This window comes from Pogona vitticeps, chromosome 3 (genome assembly GCF_051106095.1).
Source record: "Pogona vitticeps strain Pit_001003342236 chromosome 3, PviZW2.1, whole genome shotgun sequence".
Taxonomy (NCBI): Eukaryota; Metazoa; Chordata; class Lepidosauria; order Squamata; family Agamidae; genus Pogona; species Pogona vitticeps.
In genome coordinates, this window is record NC_135785.1 from 131,902,880 (window position 1) to 131,915,467 (window position 12,588).

Consider the following 12,588-nt stretch of genomic DNA (forward strand, 5'->3'; position numbering starts at 1 on the left):
GTCAATGAAGCAGAAGTAGATGTTTTTCTGGAACTCTCTGGCTTTCTGCATAATCCAGCACATGTTAGCAATTTGGTCTCTTATTCCTCTGCCCCTTCAAAATCCAGCTTATACTTCTGGGAGTTCTTGGTCCACATACTGCTGAAACCTGCCTTGTAGGATTTTGAGCATAACCTTGCTAGAGTGCGAAACCATAGAATACAAGGGCGTAATCCTGCTAAAATTAAGTGCCCTTTAGTCTTATTGAGGTCTGAAATAATATCTGTTTATGCTTCCCATTGCATCCAGTGGGACCACTGTTTTTAACTTTGCATGGGTCATGGCCTGCCTAAAGGGTTAGCTGCTGTAGTTTTGTAGAAATTCTGGTTCACGGCAATGGACGCTCATGAATAGTAATTTTGCTAACATAGTTTATCCCAACATATTACTAGCTCCATCCTTTTTAATTTTATATTATTTCTTTATTAAATTTATATACCTTTTTCATTTAAAAAGTGCTTATGGTATCTAATAATAATTGATAAATTTTTAAAATGTGAAAAAAATTAAAAGCAGTAAGCATCACTCATGAGTTCTACCTACTTACTTCAACAGACTAATTCAAAGGATTTGTAGGTTGTTCCAAGGCTATTAGTAGTATAGTTTTTATAGTAGAATATTTCATTTCAGTGAGTTCTATAATTCTATTATTTTTGTAATTGTTAAATTGTTTTTTTAAATAGTGCTAATTGTTGCATTTGAAATGTTTCTTGTTAACAATAAGTAGCAGGATAGATGTCTTTAAAATAAATACATGTTCAAAGCCACAGTGTGAATTTAATTCTGATACATTATTTCTGCACAATATGGATTGCTTCTTTTCCTTATTAATGTCCCAATGTCTTAAACTGATTTTAAAAATAAAGCTGAGTTGAATATTAAAATCTACATTAATAGATACTGTTTTTATTTTCAGAACCAAAGCTACAGCATCAGGGACACAGAGTGCCAAATAATGAACAAAATGTCATAAAACTGTATAACCATCAAAGACATGTCCCTCGAAATGAAAGTAGACAGCCAAGGAATGAGAAGCCTCCTCGTTTTCAGCGAGACAATCAAAATTCAAGGCATGCCACAGAGGGAAGTGGGTTGTTGAGATCCAGAGGGTCTGAAAGGCAAAATTCTTTAGGCCCTGACAAATGGGTGGAAGAGAGAAATAAGTGTGATATACTTTATCCTCTCAAAGATCCTGCATACTCCACAGCTGTTCACCCTTGTGATGTTTATTTCAAGAAGAGAGACAACCCTGTTCCAAACAAACAAGGAAAAGTTACTTCACTCATGGAGATGAAAGAGAACTCTGTCCGTCAAGAGCCAGCTGATAACGATAACCAGAAACAAGGAAGTAGAGAAAACCAGATACACCATCCTGACAATTTCTACGATAGGAGAACACTAATGCTAAGAAATGAAGCCTTCAGCAGCTTGAAAAATGAACAGCATTTTGGTATGAACATAGATTACCAAAACTCTGTAAGAACTGATCATTTTAGTTCTATACCAAATGGTGATTTGGAACATTTTCCAAAAGGAAGGAGAGTTGGACCCATCAAAATGCCTGCACCCAGTGTGGTCACATCATTTGATGTCAAAACATACTATGATATTGGTCCCAAAAAGAGATCTGGGCCCATCAAACCAGAAAGTTTTTTGGAGCGATCCATTTCAGGAGAGTATGGGAAAATCTGGCAACCGGGGGATGAATGTTTTGCCCTTTACTGGGAAGACAACAAGGTATGTTCTGTATAGAAGAGAAATGAATTAACTTCTTATTATATTGATGTGCCATCAAAATTTTATAGTGGTTGGTTGGCAGAAAAAAAGAGTCATTTGACATTATATTTGCAGTTTTCCTGTCCTGCTTCAAAAAATAGTTCTCTGATACTGAAATGTATGTATATAAGAAATTTGTCAACATAATTTTAGTTCTGCTTCCAAAAAGTTCAATGGAGTTTTGGTAATCCTAATGTGCAGGTTAGAGGCAGTATTAGAATTCATATTAAGAATGTTCTGCTGTCTGAAGTTGTCTTCAAATACAGCTATCAGCTCACTCGCTTTAACTACAGATTTAATCACTTTAATTGATCTTTTCAACTTATTGGCATAACTTTTAGACATGAATTACCTTAAGTCTGAATAATTACACAGTTGATAATAGGTAGAATCCAAGTGACAGCAAAACTGGGTTTCCCCTCAAAGCAGTTCTCCCTACCATGCCTTCAAAATATGCTACGGAGCAAAAGAGAGTGAAGTACAATGAGAATGAATCAAGAAGCTAATGTACCTGCAGTTGTTCTGTTTTTCAGTTTACTGGGTATGCCTGTGGTTCTTTTTACTCCTTTCTGTTTATAGATTTCTTTTTATTATGATTTTTATTTATTTCAGTTATGTATATACCATTCCATTAGTTCACAGCACTGTTCTGGGTGGTGTACTTATAAAAACAGTGATATAACATAAAAATAGACCAAAAATAGATTTTGTTTTAAAATGGTACTTCTTCCTCCTAGTTTTATCGGGCAGAAATTGAAGCTCTTCATTCATCTGGAACAACTGCAGTTGTTAAATTCTGTGATTATGGAAACTATGAAGAGGTGTTACTAAGCAACATCAGGCCCATTCAAGCTGACAGCTGGGTATGTGATAATAAATTGCATACAAAGGAATAAAGTATATAGCTCTTAGGAACAATGAGCCATATACATATCATGCAGAATGTTTTTAAGTAAAGAAGAAAAGAATTCTAACACTGGTTAAAACCTCCCATATTGCATACCAATCCCTAACAATGTCTTAAAGAAGTATGTGATCTTACATTCATGTAGAAGAATATGTAAATAGTTTAGGAAACTAAATTCATGAATCCCTATCAAACTAATCTATAAGAAAAATTGATATGGTTTTTAAATGTACTCTTATCAGATTAAGAGTTCTATCAACAAACAGTTCTGTATGGTTTTGGTTTAGTTCAGGATGTGAAAACTTGAATTCCATTTTTTTTTGAAAAATATTACTGTGTTGCTAAAATTAGAACTGTTTCTACAATTGTTGTGATTGTTCTCCTTTTTTACAAATGTTACATGACTGAGCTGTATTAGTATGCCATTAGTATGCCATTTTAGAAAATCTTATTTGTTGAATTTTTGGGAAAGTTATATGTTGATGAAATGAGGTAAAAATTCTTTATGTATGTATACGTGTGCATGTACACACATGCATATGAACCTTCGTTAAACTTACTTGGTTATATCCAAAGAAATGCAAGAAAGGTTACATGAGCTGACATCACCTAATTGTTTCATTAATTGCTACTCCCTTGCTGTTTCTCATAATACATCCGAGACTGTTTTTAGCCCTGTCACAAGGGAGTTGTAGGAGGTAAGATGAGAATCCCCATACAAAGCAAACTTACTCAAATGCAGTTTAGCTACTTCCCACTGAGTTTTTAAACTTTATTTTAAGGAACATATCTGTATAATTGGCTGCAATGCCACTACCATTGTTAAGAATATATAGAAGAATGAACACTCAAATAGGCTTTTTAAATGTTGAACTCTCTTTGCATGAGTAGAAATTATTTAAAACATCATTTTTAAAGTAGAAATTTTAGAAGTCCATTTCTAGTAGAAATTTTTAAAAATCTTTTTCTGGGTGCTTATACAGCAGTTCAAGTAGTAGGTATGAGAACAATAGCTTCATATATTTATCCTACTGACAATTCCTCAAGTTCTATTTTTATCAGATATGCTCTTGACATTTAGAGGCATTGATGCACGGTATTCAACTTTTCATATAACCTTCTCCTTTCTCTTAATGGAAAGAACCTGTAACCTAGGAGCAAGGGAAGTAGAGGCATTGTCTGTCTTGACTTTAACTCTCTTCCTTGTTCCTGTCTGTGGTTCAGATTCTCTCCTAGTTTCACCTGTCATATTTGTGACCAGTTTTCAGTTCTGGGAAAAGATCATTTAATTTTGTGATCTTGCTGGCAGAAACTGTCTTAGGGTTTTCAGTTGGCATGTGTAAATAAAATATGGTTAAAAAAAGTCATTTGACTGATGGGTTGGCAGATGAAACAAAAAGCTATGGTAGTGTCTGAGATTCTGCAGCCCACTCTGGGATGTATGGGTGTTGCCACAGTTTCTGCTGTGTCATCCCTTAGTGTCCTCTGTGTCAAACTTCTGGACAAGCAAGGACTGAATAGAAAAGCTCCCATGTAGCCTGTTGTAATGTTTGAGGCTTTGGATTCTATTACATGTGCTTTCTGCAGCATGTTGGGATTAAAAATACAGGAGAATTATATTTCTTTATAGTGTGGTCTCTGTGAATGCACACAAATGGCTTAATCCTGCGCCGGAAGATTCTAGAGCTTTAGGAAAATAGAATCAATTAGCTCCCCCCGCAGGGTATATAAACCCTGCCTCCTCTATCTTCCTTTCAGTTCCTCTTTTTCCGCCGATAGCAGAGCTATCAACCGTTAAGTATCTAGCTTGGCTAGCCATTTTTTCTCTATTCCTTTAATTTTATTTTTACAGTTGTGGGACAGAACCAATTATTTTTTGCCAAGTTATTTTGTTCTGTCGCCTTTTTCTCCCCGCCCCCAAGATCAAAGGATCTCCCCTTTTCTTTTTGTTTATGGCCCCTCGGGGCTTCAAGCAGTGTGCCGTCTGCTCCTGAAAAATTCCCTTATCAGACGGACACGACAAATGCTTGTTTTGTCTTGGAGAATCACATCAAGATCAGTCTTGTATTGCTTGCAAAGGTTTTTCAAAGCAAGCGATCAAGTTAAGGTGCCAAAGACTTCGATCTTTCCTCTATGAAAAGACTCTGTCTCCAGATATGGAAAGCGCCTCCCTCACAGCACTGTCCCCTCCTCGTGCTGAGGCCTCTAAACAGAATTCTCCAGCAGACCAACCGTTGCTTATCATCTCTGTGCTGGTTAAGGCTAAGGACGTTTCCAAACCGCCAAAAGCCAAACTGCCTTCTTGTTCTGCCGTTCCTGCAAAAAAGAAGACCACTGATAAGCCAAAGAGAGTGAAGAAACCGGCCAAGTTGCCTGTTGTGCCTCCTCCCGCTCCTTCGATATTGCTTGAGGAGTCTTCAAGGGAAGCAATTGGACTTTCTGATGCTGATGAGCACATTCCTTTAGCTCAGACGGCTCAGGACAATATGTGCATGTCGCCAAACTCTGGCCGATTTGAGGCTGAGACAGACACCAGCCGGGGTGTTGCCCATCCAAGCCCTCGATACTCAGGGCGAGCTGATACCGAGTCTCCGTCTGAACAGGAGTCTGATCATGAAACTCCTAGGAAGCGTACCGCAAAGCACAAGCACACCGCTCCGTACCAGCCTCGGGATAGAGGTGATGGGTACAGTCCGTAGGGACCACCACAGTTTGGTCCCTCTTTCTACGCTCCGTTCCAACCGTATCCATACCAAGGCTATGCCTATCAGTCAGAGCTTCAAGCACAAGTACCGTGGCACCATACTGTGGCTCCTATCCCGTGTCAGCCACATACCCAACAGGACTTTTCCACGACTCTAGCACCATCTCATGAGAGCCAGTTTCCTACGGTACCTACAGCACTTCCCAAGTGTGCTAAGTACAGTGGCAGGCACTCTTCGGTCTGAACTACAACACTGTACTCCGATCCTGATGCCCATGATACCGTACCCTTCTCCCCGTCCACCCAATCGGATGCGGATATGGTACCAGAAGACATGGTACCAAGGCATTCTCCTTCGCTCACCTCACAGTCATCTAACCCCTCTATGGCATCCAGTGACTCTGCCGTCCCTGATACTGCTGCCCAAGGTTCATCATCTCAACCCTCATCAGAGGATTTCTCATCCTACACACAACCTATTATGTGCATGGCAAAAACTCTCCAACTTGATGCACAGATCCCCCAACAAGAACGGGACCTTGTCTTCCACGATATGGAGCAGGACAAAACTTCCCCTCCTAGCCTCAGCCTCATTCCTGCTCTCTTTGAACTTGTGAAATCTTCTTGGGACAAACGTCCTACATTGGTTCAGGTGCCATGTAAAATTGAGCACCACTTTAAGACTCAGGGTTCGGACTCCGACTTTCTTGCCAAGCATCGTTCACCCAATTCCATTGTGGTTGAAGCTACCCAATACAAATCTCGTACCCGATCTTCGGCTACACCTATTGATAAAGAGGGAAGGAAATCAGACATCTTTGGCAAAAAACTCTATTCATTTACCGCAATGCTGATCAAGATTGCTAACTACCAAGCCGCCATGGGCGCCTATCAGAAACACTTGTGGGACAAGATAGTTCCAATGCTACAATCGTTACCTGATCCCTCAAAGACAGAAGCCCTTAACATATATGAAGAGGCTAACACCCTTACCAGACAACAGCGATTTGCTGCAAAACACACAGCTGACATCGCTTCCAAATCCATACTAACTGCCATTGCTGTTAGACGCCAGGCCTGGCTTAGAACAGCCAACATCCTTGATGATACCAAAACCCAAATCAAGGAACTTCCCTTCAATGCTGCTGGGCTGTTCAACTCTAAAACCGACGAAACTAAAATGAGAAAGACAGCGAGATCCTACGTACCATACCAGCTGTATAGGTACCAGAAGCAAGCTTACAGAAAACCACAATACCAATCATCTGCTCAGTAGCCTTCACGGTACAATAAGCAGCAACAGGACCATACTTACCAAACTCAGCAGTCTGCTACTCCGCTATTCAAGCAGCAACACTTCCACAGCCCCAAGCAGTCCTTTTGTAAGACCCAGCATAGGGGTAAGCAATTTACATAACTCTTCATTTTCCGCAAGATTATCTCCATTCCTGCAAGAATGGAAAAAAACATCACTAGTGACAAGTGGGTCCTAAGTATTATTCAACATGGATACAGAATAGAATTTTCACACACTCCCTCACCAAATACGATTAAACCTAATCCTTTCTCCATGCCACTGCATATAGAAATTTCATCCTTGCTATCCAAGGGGGCTATAATTCGGATTTCACCTTCTGACAATAGCAATGGTTTCTTCTCCCACAGTCCCTAAGAAAGACGGGGGTATAAGACCCATCATGGACCTCAGAGACCTCAACCAGTACATATATTACAAAAAATTCCGTGTGCTCAACCTTGATTCCATTCTTCCCCTCTTGTCTCAGGGAAACTGGTTCATCACCATCGATTTGCAAGATACCTACTTCCATATCTCCATCTACCCGTCTCATCAAAAATTTCTCCGGTTCCGGTTCCATCACAATACCTTCCAATTCACTGCACTACCGTTTGGGCTATCCACGGCCCCCAGGACATTCACAAAATGCATGGCACCAGTTGTCGCATACCTACGAACTCAAGGAATCAAGATTTTTCCTTACATCGACGACTGGCATCTGGTAGCCCGATCCTACCACGAAGCCCTCTCTGCCACAGACTTCTCCCTATCCATTCTGGACAAATCGGGCCTAAAAATCAACCTGAAAAAAATCCAAGCTAACACCCTCCCGGTTAGTCTCCTACATAGGAGCAACCTTGGACTCTTTGCATGAGGGCATCTCTGCCACCACAGCGAATTCAAAAGATCAGGACAGCTGTGAGCAAGCTCAAACCACTCACAACACTCATAGCACGCGATGTTCAGCACATCCTAGGACTAATGGCGTTCACCACTTCGGTGGTACCATATGCAAGACTCAAACTCAGCCCCCTGCAGTCCTGGTTCATTGCTCAATTCGACCCTGTGACAGACCTACAATCCAAGAGGCTAAAAATTCCTCCTCATGTGGCCCGGCATCTCGCCTGGTGGTCAAGACCCAGCAATCTGTCCCAGGGAAAACCATTCCACTCTCCTTACCTGTCTGTACAAGTCATCACCGATGCCAGTCCTTCAGGTTGGGGCGAACACTGCCAAAAACCCCGAGTTCACGGCCTCTGGACTTGAACTCAAAGGGCCTTACACATCAACCAGCTGGAACTGTTAGCCGTCATGAAGGCCTTCCAATCCTTCCTACCACGCATCCAGGGTCACGCAGTACAGTTAGTCACAGACAATTACTACTGTGATGCATTAGATCAACAGGCAAGGTGGAACCCAATCCAGACTTCTCCTCAAATTGACCATCCGATTCTGGAAATGGTGCCATTCTCACGACATCTTCCCGCAAGCGATCCACATTGCATCCTAGGACAATTCCTTGGCGGACCGCCTGAGCAGGCTCCCCACCAGGATGCATGAATGGGCCCTAGATCAGAAGGTTTTCCTCGACCTTTGCAAACGTTGGGGACAACCTACACTGGACCTCTTCGCATCCCATCTCAACACCAAGTGCGCCTGGTACTGCTCCAGGGTGGGCATGGAAGCTTCCTCCCTAGGAGACGCTTTCCTCATACTGTGGTCGGGAGAACTAAAGTACCTGTTTCCTCCAATACCACTAATTCTCAGGACGGTAACCAGAATCATACAATATCGAACAGATGCAATCCTCATCGCCCCGTGGTGGCCGAGGCAACTGGTTTGCTCACATAGCGGAGGAGGTATACCACCTACCTCAGATACCGTCCCTCCTATCACAGAACAACGGGGCCCTTCTCCATCCCGATGTCCAAGTCTCTTCACCTGACGGCGTGGAGGATTCCGCGAGATACTCGATCAGGCACAAAAGCCCTCTACTTCTCATCTATATAAGGGTAAATGGAAAGCCTTTACCAAGTTTGCCCAAAGTAAAGGCATGCCCACAGTATCAGCATCTCTACACACGGTACTTACCTTCTTGTTGCATCTCTTCAACATGGGACTTGCTCATTCAACACTCAAAGTTTACATTTTAGCGATCGTTGCTCATCAACCCGCTCAATCAAACTGTTACACTTTTTTCCGACTCTACACTTAAAAGATTCTTAAAAGGTCTCCAAAACATACGACCTCCTTCTCAAAACATCGTGCCACAATGGTCCCTTCCATTGGTACTAGAAGCCGTCACCAAATCACCCTTCGAACCAATGGCCACATGTTCTGAGAAGCTGCTCTCATTAAAAACTGCCTTTTTAGTCGCTATCACTTTGGCCAGAAGAGCAAGCGAGCTCGCCGCTTTAAGATCAGACCCCCCCTTATCTGCAAATGCATCCCGATAAGTTTAACCTGTACATGAACATCTCCTTTCTACCCAAGGTAGTCTCAGACTTTCATGTTACTCAGCCGACCGTGCTTCCAACGTTGTTCCCTTCTCCAACTACACTGCTGGAGCGTAAACTACATTCCCTCAATGTCAGAAGAGCCCTTGCCTTCTACCTGCATCATACCAAGCATACAAGACGTTCTCCCTGTCTGTTCCTGTGCTACCATGGGCCACACAAAGGTGCCCCCGCTTCCTCTCAAACTATATCAAGGTGGATCGTTCAGCTCATACAGCTGGCTTACCAACTTGCTCAGAAGCCTGTTCCAGAGGGATTGAAGGCCTATTCTACCAGGGCGGTTTCCACCTCGACGGCCCTATTTAGAGACGTCCAGCTGCAGAACATTTGCAAAGTAGCCACCTGGGTACCCCTCTGACGTTCGTCAGACATTACTGACTGGATGTCAGAGCCAAAAATGATGCAGCGTTTGGACGGGCAATACTGTCATCCTTGATACTGTGACGGCCCTCCTTCCGGTGAGTACAGCTTGCTATTCACCCATTTGTGTGCATTCACAGAGACCACTACGAAGAAAGTTAGGTTACTTACCTGTAACTTTGGTTCTTCTAGTGGTACTCTGTGAATTCACACATCCCTCCCTTCCTCCCCTCTATTCATCACGGTACCGTTCTGTGATGCCATGCTTATCTAATTTATAAGGTAACGGCAGTTTTAGGGAACTGAAAGGAAGATGGAGGAGGCGGGGCTTATATATCCCATGGGGGGAGCTAATTGACTCTCTTTTTCTAAAGCTCTAGAATCTTCTGGATTTCCTGCGCAGGTGCAGGATTAACCCATTTGTGTGAATTCACAGAGTACCACTAGAAGAACCAAAGTTACAGGTAAGTAACCTAACTTTCTCAGCCTTCAGGATCTTGAGTAGATTGAGAATCCCATAATGAAATACCCAGGGCTTCAGTTTGGGAAATTGGGGAAGGTTCCAGGACACACTGTTGCAGGTGCACAAGACACCAAGGCTCTAGTCACTAGCATTGATGACAGTTGTCATAACATGTTATGGGCTACGAATCTAATGTACCTCTGGCCCACAGTCTGATTAGTATTTCAGACATCTAACTGAGGAATAAATATGAATAAACATGTCTGATTTTGAGTATAGGCAATAAGGGGCTACTAGATCTAGTCAGTGCTATTTCTGTCATTCATGTCAGTATACTAGTGCGTTGTTTTTTTATGGTTTGGAAGGTTAATTTTCGTCATATTGTGAGTTTGGTGAGCTTGCTACATAATGTGGTGCATCACTTGTTGTGTCCTTTCTGTTTGTAGTGGCAGCATGCATACCAGTTCTGGCCACCATGCTTCATTGTGATACCATAGGCATGTTTTGTCTATGGGAACATGAAAAAATCTGGCAGGCAGGACTGGTGCAATAGCAATCATTTCAAGCACAAGATGGAAGTACAAGGGCAGGAAAGGGAAAAGCAGAGATTCACTAAGTCCCTTGATGATTATCCCATGTCTGTCTTTTTAGAGACAGACATTCAGTCTTGGATGAGAAACTAGCATGCTCTCCCACAGTGATTTCAAGACTAGTAATCGTATATTGTATTTCAAACAGCATGGCTGTTCCTACTCAATTATGCATAATGCAGATATGCATGATACATATTGTTAAACTGACTATATGCAGCTCCTTTAACTAACATACTGTATATCTGCAGGAGTTTTTGGACTTTAATAATATACATGAATTATGCTCTGATTGCCCTTGGAATCCACCATGTACTCTCCATAACATAACCAGCAGAAAAACTTTGTTCTTCATCGTGGCCTCTGTGAATGCACACAATAGGGTTTTCTCGGTGCCTGTGCTGGTTCTCTCGGAATCTTCTAGAGCTTTTGAATAAAAGTAACAAAGTTTAGAGTTGCCCCATCGCGCATGCTCCACCCACCTCAGCCTTCAATTCCATTTCACTGCCGTCATGCTTGGAACCTCTCGGTTAGAGCTCTCTTTTTAAAAAACTCCTGATGAAAAATCGGTTACTGAAATTGGATTGTCTTTCAATTCTGAAATTTTTCTGTAGCCCCCTGACCATGGACTGTCTTTCACTTCTCTCTGGATTGTGGATTGACCTTTTTCCTGCGCTTTCAACTGCCAAACTTGTTGATTATCACCACCACTTTTGCTGATTGCCTCTGTGGGAACCCTAATTATCACCTTTCTAAGCCTATTATCGCCGGAAATCTCTTATCCTCAAGCTATCTCCTCTTTGAGTTTTTTTCCTTCCTTCCCTGCTTTATGTCCCCCTCAGGACCATTTAGCAGGTGTAAGTCATGCTCCTGCAAGCTACCATTTTCTGATGGCCACGACTATTGCCTGTTTTGCTCGGGATAAGCTCATCAGCCCCAATTCTGCAAACATTGAAAATTTTTTTACTAAAGCCACCCTCATGGCTCGTGAACAGTGCTTAAAACTATTTCTTTGGGACAAGACACTTGGACAAGCTAGTCTAAGTGGTTACTAGCCCAGCTGTTGCCCCTCTAAGCCCTGTTTCCACTGGGGGGCATCTCCGGTGCTTCGATGCCGGTATCTTCTTCATTGAGAGAGCCTTCTCTACCTCGTAAGAAGGCTGCTAAGACCAAGCATCTCTCACCTGATCAATCTCGAAGATCTCGATTGGAGGTAGTCATTCTACTTCAGTCAGCATCGACAGAAGTCTAAGTATGATTGTGACTATGTCGACGTCCACCATAGAAAATCACAGTCGACATCGACGGGCCGACTCTGACTCTGACTCCATGTTGAGTGAGGACGACTATAGAAGGAAGAAGAAAGTTAAATATGTGTATGCCTCTTCTTCCTTGTCCTCTTCATCTCTTCCTCAACGTCGACACCGAAAACATGTCAACGTCAATACCACCCAAAGCTCTATACACTCAGGAAAGAGCAAAGAAACATCCACAAAGGCTTCACACTCGACGTCGAAGACCACACAGGCTAAGACCCACTCAACGTCGATGCCTCAAAACCCTGAATCAGACTGTAGAAAACGCAAGGGAAATGCACACCTGCTTTCTGATACTGATGAGGAGGAGCCTGTCTCCTCTGATGACTCATGTCAAGGACATGAGGCCCCATCCGAAGCATCTGGAGGAACACCTGTAGAAGGAAGACCCATTGGAGTTAAATGCTGGAGACCCTCACCCATCTTCCCCCTCGGAAGATGTTTCTTCATACGTCCGAATGATCTTGAGAATGGCAAAGACTCTAAAGATGCTGACCATTGAACCACACCCTCCATCAGAAGATCTTATCGTTGGAGATATCAATCATGAGAGAACCCCCCCCCCCACTCAGCTTGGGGTTCATCTCAGCACTGATGGACCTTATCAAAGAGTGCTGGAA

At 42.5% G+C, this 12,588-nt stretch overlaps 1 protein-coding gene across 7 annotated transcripts in view; it reads left to right on the forward strand.

Moving 5' to 3' along the window:
* The window catches only part of TDRD3 (tudor domain containing 3), a 267,090-nt gene that overhangs the window by 164,665 nt on the left and 89,837 nt on the right, over positions 1-12,588 (forward strand). For all 7 annotated transcript variants that reach the window (XR_013543718.1, XR_013543717.1, XR_013543713.1 and 4 more), the window contains 2 exons: positions 956-1,776; positions 2,553-2,678. Coding sequence is in view for 2 of the 7 variants with exons in the window: in XM_020792506.3 (XP_020648165.2) it covers positions 956-1,776; positions 2,553-2,678 (947 nt within the window). In the remaining 5 variants the exon portion in view is untranslated. The remainder of the gene's footprint in view (positions 1-955; positions 1,777-2,552; positions 2,679-12,588) is intronic.